The sequence below is a fragment of the Dicentrarchus labrax genome, unplaced genomic scaffold, assembly GCF_905237075.1.
Source record: "Dicentrarchus labrax unplaced genomic scaffold, dlabrax2021, whole genome shotgun sequence".
Lineage (NCBI taxonomy): Eukaryota > Metazoa > Chordata > Actinopteri > Moronidae > Dicentrarchus > Dicentrarchus labrax.
The window spans coordinates 28,567,494-28,586,933 of NW_026136707.1; the positions used below are offsets into that span (position 1 = coordinate 28,567,494).

The window sequence follows — 19,440 nt, forward strand, 5'->3', positions numbered from 1 at the left end:
GAGACCTCTTTTCCTAATAGTAGCGCCACCTAGTGGCTGAGCCGAAAGCAACGCATAGAATATAAAATTTTTCACCAGGCCTGACCACTTTGCCAAATAAAATTGAGCTTTCATATATGTTCAGAGGGTCAAAAATGATGTCAATGTTCTGAAAAATAATAATAAACATAGCAAAAACAATAGGGACCTCCAGTGTTGACACTGGCTCGGTCCCTAAGAAACATAGCAAAAACAATAGGGGCCTCCCAGTGTTGACACTGGCTCATTCCCTAAAAATCTGTGTTATTATGACTACTAATACTGTTACTTGAACAGAGGATGAACATCAATGCCTTTGCAGAAAACCACTGCAGGTTTTAATGCAAGGTTTAGTGCTTTGAACCAACCTGTTTATAATATTTTTTGAAGGATTAATGTGGCCTAAAATGCCTGATGTCATTTCAGCTCTTAAAAAAACAAACTAAATGTGTGATGCGTATTGCAATATTTGCAATGAAATTGTGGGGGAGGGTGAAAATTGCAAAAAATAGTTAATAATTAGAAAATCTAAGGTAACTTGTTTCAGTGAGAATACAATCACTGGTGGTTTGGTGATGTAATAGTAATGGTAATGGTAATTGGATATGTACTTGCATAGCACCTTTCTAGTCTTCCGACCACTAAAAGCGCTTTTACACTATCACTTTCGCCTTTCACACATGGCAAAGCATCAAGAGCAATTTGGGGTTCAGTATCTTGCTCAAGAAAATTTTGACACACAGTGGGAGCAGCCGGGGATTCAATTTAATTCAATTCAATTCAATTTTATTTGTATAGCGCCAATTCATAACAGAAGTTATCTCGGGACACTTTTCAAATAGAGTAGGTCTAGACCGAACTCTTTAAAACATTATTTACAGAGACCCAACAGTACCACCATGAGCAAGCACTAGGCGACAAGGGCAAGGAAAAACTGCCTGTCAAAAGCCAGAAACCTAGGACAAATCCTTCGGCTCTAGGTGGGTGGTCGTCTGCCTCGACCAGTTGGGGTGAGAGAGAGAGAGAGACAGAGAGAGAGAGAGAGACAGACAGAGAGACAGACAGACAGACAGGTGCACAGCAACAACAGCATTGGCAATGGCAATCTAGCATGACCATGGCAGGAGGCTCCACCAGGATCGATGCAAACCTGCAAGACGAGAAAGCACAAGAACTCCGGGGAAGAAGTGAAGTTAGTAACATGCATTAATGGAACATGAATGAGTGCAGAAAGAGAGAGGAAGAGAGGAGCTCAGTGCACAATGGGAAATCCCCCGATAGTCTAGGCCTATAGCAGCATAACTAAGGGATGGTTCAGGACTCACCTGATCCAGCCCTAACTATAAGCTTTATCAACCAACAGCCTTCCGATTAGTGGACAACCTGCTCTGCCTCTGAGCCACATGTATGGCTCATTGTTTTGCATGGGGAATGCTATGATTTGTGAAATTTACAAAGTCACACAGAATTCTGTCCTTCTGTCGTTACCTCTTATCTGTCCTTCTGTCTTTACCCCATTCTCTGTCTTTGTCTCTGTCTCAGTCTCTGTCTCTCTCTTTCTCTATCCCCAACTGGTCGAGGCAGACGGCCACCCACCTAAAGTCTCTCCGAGGTCTCTGCCTCTTAAAAGGAAGTTTTTCCTTGCTCATGCTTGCTCATGGTGGGAACTGTTGGGTCTCTGTAAATAGTTTTATAAGGAGTACGGTCTAGACCTGCTCTATTTTTAAGTGTCCAAATAAAATTGAATTGAATTGAATTGAAAATTGAATTCACAGGTTTAATTTGTTTTAATTTTGTGCAGAACTCCAAGTCCAAGAAGGTTTCTGCATCATAACTTGGATGGATATGGGAAAAAAAATGCATTGTAGGTTTTTTCCATGTTCACATGGCTAAAGCTGCAGTCATTATACAGCATTCTTTTCTTCTTCCTCTGCATTATGGTAAATAGTAAATGGACTGTATTTCGACCACTCAATGCGTTGTACACTACATGCCACACCCACACACTGATGGCAGTGTCTGCCGTGCAAGGTGCCAACCAGAAACCAGAAACCAGAAACGGAAACGTATCATTCATACACACAGCATCAGGAGCAATTTGATTAGTGGATGACCTGCTCTACCTCTAACCCGTTATGGTGATACTGTTGTCAGTGATTGTTGTCAACCTGCTTCTCCTTTGCCATTTTACAACACACTGTACAGCTCACAGTCGACATGCTCAGTGATCAGTATCTAAGTATCTTTTAAATTTTATGTGTAAGTTGATGGTCAATAGGAATGTAAGTCAAACACAGACACAACAAATGTTTGCTGCTGAAATACGTTTAATGATCATTAGAAACACTTAGATGTACACGTTACTGTATACTATATGTGTGGAAGGAACAGACTAATGAAGCTGATTACAAAATGTTACTGTAGTCCTCCACAGAGTAGTAAAAATCTTCATTGGTTTTGTAAAGACTAGCAATAACATTTTAAATTGAAAATAAACAGAGTATAAAAACTTTTATTTTATAAGATACTAAGTCACATGATAAAATTATTGTTACACACTGTATGATGTTGAATTTTATAAAGGTGCTGTCGAAACTTCATTCTTCATCATCATTTTAGATCTTTTGATATAAATGGTGTGGACAAAATAATAGAAACACTTCTCAGTACAGTTACAACAACAGTACATCCAATATAATTCAACATCACCACAAACAGCAACCTCCAAAATGACCATAGAATTGAATCAATACCTCTCAGTTTCAACGAAAACACAACATTAGGACCTTAGGAAAGATAATGATTTATTGCAGGACTGTTATATGAGACTGCACTAGTTTATCATTATCAGCTAGGTGTACCTGAATAAACTGACTGAGTGTATGTTGAAGTAGTTTTAGCTGCAACAGCAATACACAGTAGTTAAAGTACTATGTAACAATCTATTTCAGGTTACATTAACATTAATTGTTAATGCAATAACAGCAGTTTGTAAGCAGAGTGACTTAAAAGAAACATTATATTATGTATTATTTTTATTAATAACCTTTAAGATCAGATTTTTGACAACTGAGCTATTTCTATCTTTAATTGTGAAACACCATTTTAGATCAATGAATTAAATACATGGACTGTTACCACAGAAAAATCTATAATTATAATTGAAAAATTAAGGCTTAGAGTCTAAACACAACATTGCTCCCTAAAGAATTGCTTTAATTAAGAGAAGATGGCACTCTGCATGTATCTATCCTTTTCTCCCATGATGTCTGAAGGGGAAACGTCTTTTGGCGTAACAAGCTCTTACTCCCTTCTGCACTCCACATCTTTGCTGTCTTTTGCAGGGTTTGTTCTTACAGGTCACCACCCCTCCACGGCAGACACAGAAGCTCTGGCATTCAGCGTCAACGTAGAATTTCTGTCCAGAAACAATGTACTGACCATTGAAGTGGCAGCCGCACTCAGCCAGTGGCACACAGCGATCCTAGAAGGTTCAACAATCAGGACAAGTCACATTGTTGTACATAGTCCTTCTGAATGTAATTATTCTGGCTATATCTATTCTTACTAAAGCATGTGCCTCAGAAGCATGTGCTTTCAATGCCAGACTAACTAGAAAGAAGGAAATGCATTAAGCACTTGGTATTATATAATATGCAGCAGTTTTGACAGAATTTACTAATGTAATAATGAAGTTATTGAACAAAAGGTGATACCTCTGTTTAACTAGTAAACAGTTAAATGGCCCAATTGAGAACAAAGATATCACTCTCTGTATTATTTGTGGGAATTTATAATTTGTGTGCAACATTGTACAGTTACACAAGTTGGACTTTGATATTATCTTCATATCAAATTGAAAATATGTTAGAATATAGAAAAGTACCTGTACTTGTATAGCGCCTTTCTAGTCTTCTGACCACTCAAAGCGCTTTACACACATTCACTCAGTGATGGCAAAGCCCATCGAACGGAAACTAGTCATCCATACACATTCACAAAATTCAGGGTTCAGTATGTTGCTTAAGGATACTTTGACATGTGGCAGGAGGAGCTGGGGATTGAACCAACAACCTTCTGATAAGGAGACGACCTGCTCTGCCTCTGCACCACAGCCGCCCCTAATCATTAATGTAGGCTATAAATCCTTCTTTCATGAAATATGCCAATCTAAACGGACTGGTGATGTAATTGGACCCAGTGGCGGGCTGGCCATCGGGAGCACAGGGACGTTTCCCGGTGGCCTGGCTGCTGAACTGGTGCGCTTGATTTTTAAATAAACAATCCGCCGTGCGGCTCATTAGGGTATCTGCCTTGCTGAAGCTCACACAGACTGAGCAGCAACGTTTGGCACACCTCCACTCTTTTTCTGAGCCTCTCTGTACAGCACTACAGGCACACACACACACACACACACCAAGTTGTGCCCCCCTCCTGTAGTTCTACATGCTTGAAAAATTGAGCGAGATCGACAGCCCAAGAGGAAAGGTGGAGCAGAGAGGGAGAGGCTTACAAAGCTAAAAGCACTGGCCACAGATGCGGCGAAGTGCTGTAAAATACATGTTTATAATGACATTAAGGGAGCAGGTAAGACATTAAACACTAGTGGTGGCTTGGCTTTGCCAAGATTGGCTTTGGATTGGACGCTACGGTAAGCGTACTGACTCACTTCCGGTTTACTCCTGCTCTGTGTACACTGTTTGGTGCTGTAGCTCTGTCAGTGAACGCTAAATATAAATTAGTTTTACTCGTTACAGCGGTTATTTACCCGCTTAACATTTAAACGTAGACTAGTTCTACTTAAACACTTGGAGTTTCTCCCTCTTTTAGGGACTTTCACTACTTTCAAAGTTTTTCATACACTCTAGTTTCATTAGCATTAGCAGTTAGCTATGGCTTCTCCCTCTCCCTCTCCTCTGTCCTGCTCAGTGTGTCAGATGTTCAGTTATTCCTCTGCCTCCTTTAAAGATAATGGTACCTGTATTTAATGTAGTTTATTTACTGCGCTGGAGGCGAGGCTTAGTGAGTTAGAGGAACGGCACCGCACCACTGAGATATCTTTAGCCGCTATAGTTAGCCAGCCCCCGGTAGCCGGTGCGGTCCGACCGAAGGTAGCTTCTGTTAGCTCTGTAGATCCCCCGGTAGTTCCCGAGCAGCCGGAAGACAGGAGGCTGGGTACTGAGCGAAGGAAGACTAGAACGCCGAAGCCCACAGGTCACCACCAACCGCTTCACGTTTCTAATACATTTTCCCCTCTCAGCGATACACCCGCTGAGGAACCAACTCTGGTTATTGGCAGCTCCATAGTCAGAAACGTGAAGTTAGTGAAGCCAGCGGCCATAGTTAAATGTATCCCTGGGGCCAGAGCGGGCGACATTGAATCAAATTTAAAACTGCTGGCAAAGATAAACGTAAATACAGTAAGATTGTTATCCACGTCGGCGGTAACGACACCCGTTTACGCCAATCGGAGGTCACTAAGATTAATGTGGAGTCGGTGTGTAACTATGCTAAGACAATGTCGGACACCGTAGTTTTCTCTGGACCCCTCCCCAATGTGACCAGTGATGACATGTATAGCCGCATGTCGTCATTCCACCGCTGGCTGTCGAGGTGGTGTCCAGCAAACGATGTGGGCTTCATTGATAACTGGAAGCCTTTTGGGGAAAAACCTGGTCTGATTAGGAGAGACGGCATCCATCCCACTTTGGATGGAGCGGCTCTCTTATCTAGAAATATGGCGAAGTTTATTTCTAAAACCTGACAGTCCAGAGTTAGGACCAGGAAGCAGAGCTGCTGTCTTACACACTTCTCTGCTCTTTCTTTAGAACAGTCACCCACCCAAAACCCCATAGAGACTGTGTCTGTCCCCCGACCACCTAAACTATTTAAAGAAATAAAAACAAGAGGAGTTCAACATAAAAATCTAATAAAAATTAAAACCAACTCCTCAGTAGCACAAAATAAGAGAATGAAATGTGGGCTGTTAAATATCAGGTCTCTGTCCTCTAAAGCTGTTCTAGTGAATGAATTAATATCAGATTATGATATTGATTTACTTTGTCTTACTGAGACCTGGTTGTCCCACGAGGAGTATGTTAGCCTAAATGAATCCACCCCCCAGTCATATTAATACTCACATTCCTCGAGGCACAGGCCGAGGAGGTGGAGTAGCAGCTATATATGATTCGAGCGTTTTAATGGACCCTAAACCTAAACTAAATTATAATTCATTTGAAAGCCTTGTTCTTAGTCTTTCTCACCCAAACTGGAAAACACTGCAGCCAGTTCTATTTGTTATAGTGTACCGCGCTCCTGGACCGTACTCTGATTTTATATCTGAATTTTCAGAGTTTCTATCAAGCTTAGTCCTTAAATCAGATAAAGTAATTATTGTAGGTGATTTTAATATTCATGTGGATGTTGACAATGACAGCCTTAGTAATGCATTTATCTCATTAATAGACTCAATTGGCTTCTGTCAGAGTGTAAATAAACCAACTCATTGTTTTAATCACACTCTTGACCTTGTTTTATCATATGGCATTGATATTGAACATTTAATAGTCTTCCCACATAATCCTTTCCTATCTGACCATTATTTAGTAACTTTTGAATTCATACTATTAGATTATAAGCCATTAGGCAAAACTTCCTACAGCAGATGTTTATCTGACAGTGCTGTAGCTAAATTTAAGGAGGAGATTCCTTCAGTGTTTAATTCAATGCCATGTCTGAATTTAACAGAGTCCTATAACAACTTTAGTCCCTCTGAAATTGATAATCTTGTCGATAGTGCTACAGGCTCACTACGATCAACATTAGACTCTATCGCTCCTATAAAAAGGAAATTATTAAAACATAGGAGACTAGCACCTTGGTATAACCACCAAACCCGCCAGTTAAAGCAAATAGCTAGGAAATCTGAAAGGAAATGGCGCTCTTCCAAATTATCAGAATATCGCTCAAATTGGCAAGATGATCTTAAGATTTATAGAAAGGCCCTCCGTAATGCCAGAGGAGCCTATTACTCAGCACTAATAGAAGAAAATAAGAACAACCCTAGGTTCCTCTTCAGCACTGTAGCCAGGCTGACAGAGAGTCACAGCTCTATCGAGCCACATATCCCCATAAACTTAAGTAGCAATGACTTCATGAGCTTCTTCTATAATAAAATTATTACTATTAGAGAAAAATTAATCACCAACTGCCATCAACAGTTATCAGTGGCTCTCCAAGTTCAGGGACTTCTGTCAATGTAAACTTAGATGTATATTTAGACTGTTTTTCTGCTATCGATCTTCATCAGTTAACTTCAATCATTTCTTCATCGAAGCCATCAACCTGTCTGTTAGACCCGATCCCAACTAGGCTGCTTAAAGAAGTTGTTCCCTTAATTGGCACTTCTTTACTGGATATGATTAATCTTTCTTTATTATCAGGATATGTACCACAGTCCTTTAAAGTAGCTGTAATTAAACCCCTTCTTAAAAGTCTACTCTTGACCCAGGGGTTTTAGCCAACTATAGACCGATTTCTAACCTCCCGTTCCTCTCTAAGATTCTGGAAAAGTAGTCGCCAAAGAGTTGTGTGACTTTCTACATAACAATAGTTTATTTGAGGATTTTCAGTCAGGATTTAGAGTTCATCATAGCACAGAGACAGCTCTGGTTAAAGTTAATAATGACCTTCTGACTGCTTCTGACAATGGACTTGTCTCTGTACTTGTATTATTAGATCTTAGTGCTGCATTTGACACCATTGACCATGATATTCTTTTACAGAGACTTGAGCATCAAATTGGCATTAAAGGAACTGCCCTAACCTGGTTTAAGTCATACTTATCAGATCGTACTCAGTTTGTACATGTTAACGATGAATCCTCCATAAATACTAAAGTTAGTCATGGAGTTCCACAAGGTTCTGTACTTGGACCAATACTATTTACTTTATATATGCTCCCTTTAGGCAACATTATTAGGAATCACTCCATTAACTTTCACTGTTATGCAGATGATACGCAGTTATATCTATCAATCAAACCCAATGAAATTAATCAATTATCTAAATTACAAACATGTCTTAAGGACATAAAATCCTGGATGACCTGCAATTTTCTGATGTTAAACTCAGAAAAAACCGAAATTCTTGTTCTTGGCCCCAAAAACCTTAGAGACTCATTGTCTAAAGATATAGTCACTCTAGATGGCATTAACTTGGCCTCTAGCACCACTGTCAGGAATCTTGGAGTTCTCTTTGATCAGGATTTGTCATTTAACTCCCACATAAAGCAGACCTCTAGGACTGCCTTCTTTCATTTACGTAATATTAGAAAAATTAGACACATACTATCACAGACAGATGCAGAAAAACTAATCCATGCATTTGTTACTTCAAGGCTGGATTACTGCAACTCTTTATTATCAGGTTGCCCCAATAAGTCCATTAAAACGCTCCAATTAATTCAGAACGCTGCAGCACGAGTACTGACAGGAACTAAAAAAGAGATCACATCTCTCCTGTACTAGCTACTCTGCATTGGCTCCCCTATAAAATGTAGAATTGAATTTAAAATACTCCCCTCACCTATAAAGCTCTTCATGGTCAGGCCCCTTCATATCTTAAAGAGCTCATAGTACCCTATTACCCCACTAGAACACTACGTTCTCTGAATGCTGGGCTACTGTGGTTCCTATAGTCTCTAAAAGTAGAACAGGAGCCAGAGCCTTCAGTTACCAAGCTCCTCTCCTGTGGAACCGGCTTCCAGTTGTGGTTCGGGAGGCAGACACCCTCACCACTTTCAAGAGTAGGCTTAAGACATTCCTCTTTGATAAAGCTTATAGTTAGGGCTGGATCAGGTGAGTCCTGAACCATCCCTTAGTTATGCTGCTATAGGCCTAGACTATCGGGGATTTCCCATGGTGCACTGAGCTACTCTCTTCCTCTCTCTTTCTGCACTCATTCATGTCCCTTTAATGCATGTTACTAACTTCACTTCTTCCCCGGAGTTCTTGTGCTTTCTCGTCTCGCAGGTTCTCATGGATCCTGGTGGAGCCTCCTGCCATGGTCCTGCTTGACTGCCATTGCCAATACTGTTGTTGCTGTGCACCTGTCTGTCTGTCTGTCGCTCTCTCTCTCTCTCTCTCTCTCTCTCTCTCTCTCTCTCTCTCTCTCACCCCAACTGGTCGAGACAGACGACCACCCACCTAGAGCCGGAGGATCTGTCCCTAGGTTTCTGCCTTTTAACAGGCAGTTTTCCTTGCCCTTGTCGCCAAGTGCTTGCTCATGGTGGTACTGTTGGGTCTCTGTAATTAATGTTAAAGAGTTCGGTCTAGACCTGCTCTATTTGAAAAGTGTCCTGAGATAACTTCTGTTATGAATTGGCGCTATACAAATAAAATTGAATTGAATTGAATTGAATAGTGGTGACAACAGACGCACAACCATAGCCTATCCAGCACGACTAGTTTCATGAGGAGGTTAGATCCACTTTGTGGAAGCTGATGGGGCTAAAACTGACTTAATAAAACTAATGTTTTAAGTTGTAACAAAGGATATTGCAAATTTTAGAATATGGTTAACTAACATAGACACAACATAATAAATTATATGAATATTGAAATCCTTGTATTATATTATTTCATTTAACCTTTATTTAACCAGGTAAAATCCCATTGAGATTAAGAACATATTTGTTGTTATATGAACATAGCCAATGCATATAGAAATGGTCAATTAGTGAATTTGAATAGCTGTGAAATTATTGGTGGCTTTTGGATTTTTCTTTACAAAGGTGGAGAAGGGAGCAGTGTCAGCACAGTTAGCAGCACTGTCATGGCAGTGGTGGATAGCAGCATTGAAGAGTCAGACCAGGAACCTTCAGGTAAAATTCAAGTACAAACCAAACATGCAGGCTATGCTTTTAGAATAATTTGTGCTTCACTTATGATGATTAGTATATGGTCTCAAGTTTAGGTGGATGATGGTGTATCTACACTGTTAAATGTGCAGCCTGCACATTTGAAGTGTAGTAGTAAATTAACACCTGCATAATGCAGGTGAACATAATTTCAGTTATGTGATTTTAGACAGAAACATTTATTTTGTAGGGGAAAGAAACAAAAATCTGTGTGTGGGCGCATGTGGAGCCTTTGCTTTATTATTTTACACTCTCACATCAGTAGGCGCCCAACCTAACTCACTCTTGGTGTTTTGTGTTAATCGGGTGGTGGTGGCCTGGGATGTTATCAAATTCCCAGCCTGAATTATTGTCCCAGTCTGGCCCTGATTGGACCTGTTTCAAATTAGATTATGGAGTGCAGCGGCCACTGTGGGAGGAATCCTACAGCTCCTACAATTTAATGACAATCTCAGCAGTTGAAAAGATATTTAAAATGACTATAACATACCTGTCACCTGTGCATAAATCTTCTTCTTTTTCTTCTTCTTCTTCTTCTATAAATGGTTCATGTGTCTTCTTAATGCTGTTACTACGTCCACCACCAACTCCCTTGTCCCGAAATTCAACCCTGCTTATCTAGTCACACTACAGACAGGTTTGATTTTTGCTCGTCTTCAAGATACTTTTGGAATTAACATTAATTAGTGACAGCTGATATTATCTGTTGTCACAGACTTTGTCATTTATCAACCAGTGAAAGCAACCACAACCGCACAGATACGCAATCATTTTTCATCTAATTTGCACTGTAGAGCTGTCTGGGAGTTCAGCATTTGATCAGCTTTATTTAGCTGATAGCAATCCATAAAAATATGCCCAGATCGGCCCAGATACCAGTCTTTAGGACGGGCTCAGGACAGCCCTAGATAAAAGAATAATTTAAAGAAGAACAGCGAGTAGTAGAGGAACAAAATCAGACATAAGTGGAAGAAGACAGGAAAGTGTGGAAAATATTACCTGACTCAGCAGGAAACCAGGGTTACAGACACAGCCTTCACTGGGTGGGGTTTTACACTGAACGGGTGGAGACAGAGAGGAGCAGCTGATTGGACAGCCAGGAGCTGTGATGCTGTACATACTGTTTGCTGCACACTGCATCCCTGAAACACACACATACAAACACAATATCACTCAGATTGCACGCACAAATACAATGTGATCATGTCACTTCAATTGTGAGCATATGTCTTTGTGAATGTGTGTGTTCTCTCTGTGTATATATAAAGGTGCAAGTAAGTAAGTAAGTAGATGAAAGCAGGCATACGTCACTTTCCTGTCTTCAGAATGACCACCCCCCCTTTTAGGTGTGAGTGCCTATTGGCACAATTCCTAAAAGCTGCTACATCACAGACAAATCAAAGAATAAAAAAATACCAGTTCATGATTTTCTTTGCTTCCCTGAAGAGCAAAAGGCAGAAAAGAAGAGCTCTGTGGCTTCACGCCATCAACAAAGAGAATAATAATGGTAGGGCACTGGCAGTCACTAATGTGTCTGTGGTAAACACTTAATCACAGGTTAGTTAATGATGTTACTGAGTAAATGACATGTGTGCCAGTTGTGCCTGTAGATTGAAGCAAATGAAAAAGGTGTCTTTAGTGAAGTTTTGTCTGTAAAAACAACACCCTATCATAAAACACCTGCTTTTAAAATGGAGTTTGGATTGACACTCTATCCACTCAAAAGACCAGACGATATCTTAACCTTAATAATTCACATAAATTGAGCTGGCCTACCTTCTAATAATGAACCTTGTAAACAGTATAAAGTAACATAGGAAGTGGAGATAAAACCAACCTGTTATCTACTTCTCTGAGCTCATAGCAAAAGGTTGTTTAACAAACTGCTATCCAAAACAGACACAGCAGTTCTGCTTCCCTATAGCAATATAATTAGTTTAAAGTAACATCACATTAGACAAATGACCAAAACAGACAATCTTAAGGACGGGAAAAGTGACAGATGTCAGAAACACGACATTCAGTAAGGTAGTTGTATACGTCAGGTTCCTCCATTTTGATGGAGACTAGCACTATTTCTATTATTATTTTATTTCTTTTTTTACCTATATAACAAAGCCAGCCGTTAATCAGCAACAACATAACATAACTGTTTGCCTGAGAGGCCATAGTATTTGGGCTCTTAATAGCAAAAAACAATACAGTATTCTTATTTTATGCAATTAAATTTACCACCAGGACTGCTTTCAGCCAAAAGTGGACGCAAGGACAAAGTGCTTGGATGGGCTACTCTCATCTATACTTCATCAGAAGTGCTTGTCAGATAGAACAACTTTAGAAACCCTCAACCCCCCTCTCTTAAAAGCAACTTTTTAATGTGGAAAACTAGGGCAACATTATGAATGTCTTCCATCTGAAAATGTGCAATATCCACCCTCTGTATGACTTGGCTTTTCACCCTACCTTCAAGTGTGACTGGGGGTCAGGTCACATCAGAAAGCAAAAGTTACTACAGACAGGTCTGACAACCCTTCAAACAAACGTGTTCATTTCGTGTACAATCTGGCCCTTAGTACAGCAGAAGTCCAGGAATTGTATGTACTGGTTATGTAAATGTACACGTGTGTGCCGGTTTGTAGCTGCATGGCATTTTACTGACTCAGCATACATATCTGACCTGCCTGACTACAGCTGTGACTGTGGCAGCAATAAGCACACCTGGAACCCTCAGGTCATGAAATAAAGGAAGCACTTAGTTGAGGGTAATAAAGAGACTTAAGATATTTGAATGCCAAGGTTTAATTTAGAGATGTTTAATATTGGCAGTTGGTGTTGAATGGGCACCAAAGTTGGAAATTTTCAAATTCTACACACAGTGGCTCTGACTTACAAAACAGACTGTTTCTGAACGAAACAGGGTGTGTTATAAAATGATAATACTAAATATTAAGTAGGGCTGTCAAAATATTCGATTAATTAATTTGAGAAAAAATAACGGATTAAAGAAAATAACGCAGATTAATCGATTCCGTATTGACCTTTAACCCGGAGTCGTTCCAGTCAGTCACTCACCACCATTAGACTGTAAAATGAAGGAAGGAGACGAGAACGCGCTGCCTGGATCATTGATTGGAACATTTACTTATAAAAAACGGCCTGATGGAAGTGTTAATAAAAATAAAGTCCTCTGCAATGTCTGTAGCAAGGAATTTGCATATCACCGGAGTTCGTCAACTCTAAAGTACCACATCAATGCAAAGCATCCAGGAGTTAATCCGGAGGTAGGCCTACGACCTAGCACGTCCCGTGATACCAACTCTAACAGTCAACCTCATCTTCAAACCACACTGGAGCAAACACTGAAATGTAAACTTAGCAAATCTGTATGTGAACGAGCAATTCCCTTGCTAAATGGATCGCAATGTCCTGCAGTCCAGTTTCGGTGATAGAAGACGGGGGTTAGCAGAGGTTTTGCAAATAGCCTCTTCAGACATTACATATAACCCGCCATCACGAAACACGATTATGTCAAAAATCCAGCAGCTGTACAACACTGAAAAAAAACCCAAAACGAGATGTACTGGTGGGAGCAGAATATAACGCGCTGACAGGGGATCACTGGACTTCAGTTAGCAATCACAATTACCTTGGTGTGGCGCAAGCTAGAATGTAGACACGTCTCTTGCAAGCTCCTACAAGGTCGATTTTTAAAACTTAATATAATTCTGTCAAAACAAGTGCCAAGACCTAACTCATATGTCTTAAAGTAATTTAAACGTCAAACAACAAGTTGAAACTGTTTTGAGACCATAATGGAGGCTTCAAATACTCGAAACCAGTCGGCAAAACAACAACGCAGCATTCAGTCAGGCACGGCGGCGGCCGCTGCGGCTAGCTCGGCTAGCCCTGAGGCCTCGACTAGCAGCAATATGCTAACACCGACGATGCTCTCTGACTCGCTCAACTCTGATTCTGTCTGCACAAAGATTGGGGCGGCCTTTCAGACTCTGCGGGATGATATCAAAGTGGATATTGACTCGGTGAGGAGCGAGCTATCCGCGGCGGTCACTAGCCTGCGGGCCTCGTTAGCATCACATGATACCTGACTGAAGGAGCTGGAGAAAGCTGTCGACTATCCTGGCGACTGCACTACTGGCGGAGCTCAGTGTCCCAACTTCAAGGTGGTGTGAGGGAGCTGCAGGCAAAATGTGAAGACCTGGAAGGCTGTTCCAGACGGAACAATTTGCGGCTTACTGGTGTTGAGGAAGGGCTGGAGAATGGTCAGCCTACGCAGTTTGTGTCTCAACTCCGCTCCGCTGCTGGACAGAGCTCACAGATCACTACGAGCAAAACCACAACCCGGGGAACCCCCGCGTGTGTTTATCAGGCACGTGCACTACACACATGAGGGATGAGATACTGAGGGCCCCCTGATGTACAAAGGGGAGATGCTCCATATTTATCCTGACTACACCACCACGGTGATGAAGAAAAGGACAGCCTTTGGAGACGTGAAAAGGAGGCTGAGATCCATAGAGGGAGCAAAGTACGGGCTACGATTTTCGGCTACACTCCGTGTCACTCTCCTGGGAAGTAAAGAACGTACTTTCGAGGATCCCACCCTGGCACTGGACTTCATTAACCGTGAGACACACGTTGCCGACCCAAGCGAATGAAACACCTGCATCTTCTTCATCGGGGTAAGAAATACAGCCGCTAATTAAAACAAGCCATGCATCACAGATGTTTTGTGCTGGTCGTCTCCTTTGGACATCACTTTTTGAAGGCTATGAAACTGTACAACTGCCGTTAGATATGTTGACAGCAGACAGGTATGTTTCTCTCTCCCTTTTCTATTCCTGCTATTATAAGCGTTTTTTTGCGTTGTATTTGAACGAACTCCTCCTAGAGAATTTATCAGATCTGCTTCAAAATTGGTCAGTACAGTCAAAAAATGGTGCTGATTAAAAGTTTTGGTATTTGTGACTGTACGTTAAAGGGCGTGTCTGTGGCTTTCCCTCAAAGTTGGCCAGGTTGAATCGAATGGCAAACTGTGATGCTATTTCCGGCATTTAAGGGCTTCTGTTTTAACTAACTCCTCCTACAGATTTTATCAGATTGACTTCAAATTCGATCACTTCAATCTACATACATTGGTTATCAAAAGTTGTGCTATTTGTGACTGTATGTTTAACCGTGTGCCCGTGACGACGTGTTGAATTCCACCGATTGGCCATCAAACAGATAGTACTCATATCATATACATCAGTGTACAGTCCCACCCTGAACACATCCTCATAACTTCAGCGTACATGATCCAATCTCAATGAAACTTCACGTGTTTGATAACAGTCCCACCCTGAACACGTCTACATGACAATATTCAGATATAGTGATAGCGCCACATACTGGTAACAGGAAGTATCACGTTTTATACTTTCATGTTCTACTCCTCGCAGGATGATCAGATCCAGCTGAAATTTACTTATAAAATGCAAAACACATTGCTGATGATATGTGTTGACTGTTGTGAGGGGGCGTGTCTGTGGGGTGGCGAGAAATTTTGATGGACCGCCACAAAACACAAATTCGCTAGTGTACATTGTCCAATCGGCTCCACACTTCAAATGCTTGATAACAGTCCCGCCCTGAACACGTGTACATGACAATATTCAGACATAGTGATAGTGCCACCTACTGGCAACAGGAAGTAAGTGCTGCGTGGCGATTTTGAGCTGAGTTACGTGAAATGACCGTGCCAGTGATGACTTGTCGAATTCAGCGGATTCGCCATAAAACAGCACTCATAACTTCAGTGTGCAATGTCCAGTCTCCAGTAAACTTCATATATTCTGTAACAGTCTCGCCCTGAACACGTCCTCATAACTTCAGCGTACGTGATCCAATCTCAATGAAACTTAACGTGTGTTACAACAGTCCCGCCCTGAACTTGTCTACATGACAATATTAAGACATAGTGATAGCGCCACCTACCGGCAACAGGAAGTAAGCGCTGCGTAGCAATTTTGAGCTGATTTACGTGAAATTTCATGTTTTGGTCCACACGTGTAACGATGGCCCGCAAACGCGGCTGCAGCACACCCCGAATTGCGTGGAGTGCGAGGTCCCGCTCAACGCTGCTTGCAGCTTTAATTTTTTAGTAGATAATTGTTTACTCTCATCAGCCGAAGCCTGTTTATACAATGCCACAGTTATATCAGACCACTCCCCCCTTACAGCCACTTTTAGGTTTGCTCACAACACTCCTAGACCTCGCTGGAGACTTAGTTCCATTACATTGTCCCAGGATGTGCACTTTGTAGCTGACCAAATAGGATTTTTTGTCAAGGTTGATTCCTCTCCGGACATCTCTTGTACAACTCTGTGGGAGTCACTAAAAGCGTACCTGAGAGGCCAGATAATTTCACATATCTTATAATAAAAAGCAAGCTAATCAAAAATTGTCAGACATAACTGCCCGGGTTTCACAATTAGAACTGACATGCACAAGCTCCCCCTCACCTGACTTATTGAAGGAGCTTCTGCTTGAGAAAAATAAATTTGACACCTTATCAACCAGTGTAGCAGAGAATATGCTCTGGAGATCCCGACATAAATATTATGAATTTGGCGACAAAGCCAGTAAGATTCTTGCCCATCAACTTAAACAAGCAGCTGCCTCACAATTTATCACAAAGATTGAAAACAGCTGAGGGTTATACATATGATGATAAAATAATAAATTATATGTTCAGGGATTTCTATAGTTCCGTTTATTCTTCTGAGCATGATTCTTGTCCCACATTTGACAGTTTTTTTCAAACTTTGAACATGCCCACTATTAGTGAAGAGTCCAAGAACATATTATAAAATCCTATTACTGCTGAAGAACTGAATGTGGCAATTAAAACACTTCAGAGTGGCAAGAGTCCGGGGCCAGATGGGAACCCATCTGAGTTCTTACAAGATTCTAAGAAATTTTCCACCCACCTAATCCCTCACATGCTGAACATGTATAATGAATCCCTTGAGTTAGGTGTACTACCCCAATCTTTAAGAGAGGCATCTATATCCCTAATCTTGAAAAAGAATAAGGATCCTAGCCATTGTGAATCTTACCGTCCAATCTCACTACTGAATGTAGATGTCAAGATTTTAGCCAAGGTGTTAGCACTGCGATTTTACCCCAGATAATTTCCCCTGACCAAACAGGATTTATAAAAGATAGATTTTCTTTTTTTAATATCAGGCGACTCTTAAATACCCCCACTCCAGCCTATTGAAAGCTTTTTCGGCATCCATGGACATAATAAGCTCTGGGATGGTAGGGTCTGAATCATGATAAATGATATTTGTTTTATGTATTAGATAAGTTTGGCTTTGGGAAACAATGTATTAAATGGATTAGACTATTATATACCATGCCAGTAGCATCAGTCTGTACCAATGGATGTATTCTGAGCGTTTTGCGGTTTCTCGTGGAACAAGGCAAGGCTGCCCCCTATCACCGTTACTTTTTGCATTGGCCATAGAGCCTTTAGCAATCGCAATAAAGCAGGACACTACAATGATTGGCCTTTTCAGAGAGGGGCTAGAGCAAAGAATCTCGCTCTATGCGGATGATATGATACTGTATGTTTCGCACCTGGACATCTCTATGCCCAGGGCCCTCTCCATCCTTGAGAATTTCGGTAAAATCTCAGGGTACAAAATAAACCTTCAGAAAAGTGAGGTGTTTCCTATCAATTCCCTTGCCCACACTTATTCTTTTCACACACTTCCCTTTAAGGTTACTTGTGATCAGTTTACATATTTAGGGGTGCAAATTACAAACAGTATAACTCTTCAAGGAAAATTTCAACCCACTAGTAACTAAGGTAGAACAGAATCTTAAACGTTGGATGCCTCTACATCTGTCACTTGCTGTTAGAATAAATGCTATAAAAATGAATGTGTTGTCCAAATTTAGTTATCTTTTTCAATGTCTGCCAGTGTATATCCCCATGTCATTCTTAAAATGCCTAGACACACCCCAGATAGCAAAAGTCTTAAGTTAAGTCTTAAGGACATAAAATCCTGGATGAGCTGCAATTTTCTGATGTTAAACTCAGAAAAAAACGAAATTCTTGTTCTTGGCCCCAAAAACCTTAGAGACTCACTGTCTAAAGATATAGTTACTCTAGATGGCATTACCTTGGCCTCTAGCACCACTGTCAGGAATCTTGGAGTTATCTTTGATCAGGATTTGTCTTTTAACTCCCACATGAAGCAGACCTCTAGGACTGCCTTCTTTCATTTACGTAATATTACAAAAATTAGACACATACTATCACAGACAGATGCAGAAAAAACTAATCCATGCATTTGTTACTTCAAGGCTGGATTACTGCAACTCTTTATTATCAGGTTGCCCCAATAAGTCCATTAAAACGCTCCAATTAATTCAGAACGCTGCAGCACGAGTACTGACAGGAACTAGAAAATGAGATCACATCTCTCCTGTACTAGCTTCTCTGCACTGGCTCCCTGTAAAATGTAGAATAGAATTTAAAGTCCTCCTCCTCACCTATAAAGCTCTTCATGGTCAGGCCCCTTCATATCTTAAAGAGCTCATAGTACCCTATTACCCCTCTAGAACACTACGTTCTCTGAATGCTGGGCTACCTGTGGTTCCTATAGTCTCTAAAAGTAGAACAGGAGCCAGAGCCTTCAGTTACCAGGCTCCTCTCCTGTGGAACCAGCTTCCAGTTGTGGTTCGGGAGGCAGACACCCTCACCACATTCAAGAGTAGGCTTAAGACATTCCTCTTTGATAAAGCTTATAGTTAGGGCTGGATCAGGTGAGTCCTGAACCATCCCTTAGTTATGCTGCTATAGGCCTAGACTATCGGGGTATTTCCTATGGTGCACTGAGCTCCTCTCTTTCTCTCTCTTTCTGCACTCATTCATGTTCAACTAATGCATGTTACTAACTTCACTTCTTCCCCGGAGTTCTTGTGCTGTCTCGTCTCGCAGGTTCTTATCGATCCTGGTGGAGCCTCCTGCCATGGTCCTGCTAGATTGCCATTGCCAATACTATTGTTGCTGTGCACCTGTCTGTCTGTCTGTCTGTCTGTCTGTCTCTCTCTCTTTCTCTCTCTCTGCCTCTCTCTCTCTCTCTCTCTCTCTCTTTCACTCCAACTGGTCGAGGCAGACGACCACCCACCTAGAGCCGAAGGATCTGTCCTAGGTTTCTGCCTTTTAACAGGCAGATTTTCCTTGCCCTTGTCGCCAAGTGCTTGCTCATGGTGGTACTGTTGGGTCTCTGTAAATAATGTTTTAAAGAGTTCGGTCTAGACCTACTCTATTCGAAAAGAGTCCTGAGATAACTTCTGTAATGAATTGGCGCTATACAAATAAAATTGAATTGAATTGAAAAAGACATTAATTCAATGTTGGATTTTGGTCAGATTGGTTATTTTTGAAAAATCTATGTTGATTCAATGTTTAATTATAGTTACCATT

General features: G+C 41.1%; 1 protein-coding gene across 3 annotated transcripts in view; it reads right to left on the reverse strand.

Moving 5' to 3' along the window:
• Positions 1-2,327: 2,327 nt before the first annotated feature.
• The window catches only part of LOC127367422 (IgGFc-binding protein), a 102,723-nt gene continuing 85,610 nt past the window's right edge, over positions 2,328-19,440 (reverse strand). For all 3 annotated transcript variants that reach the window (XM_051407229.1, XM_051407228.1, XM_051407227.1), the window contains 2 exons: positions 10,937-11,079; positions 2,328-3,502 (listed from right to left, as the gene is read on the reverse strand). In XM_051407229.1, the coding sequence (XP_051263189.1) occupies positions 3,266-3,502; positions 10,937-11,079 (380 nt within the window). In that variant the 3' untranslated portion in view covers positions 2,328-3,265. The remainder of the gene's footprint in view (positions 3,503-10,936; positions 11,080-19,440) is intronic.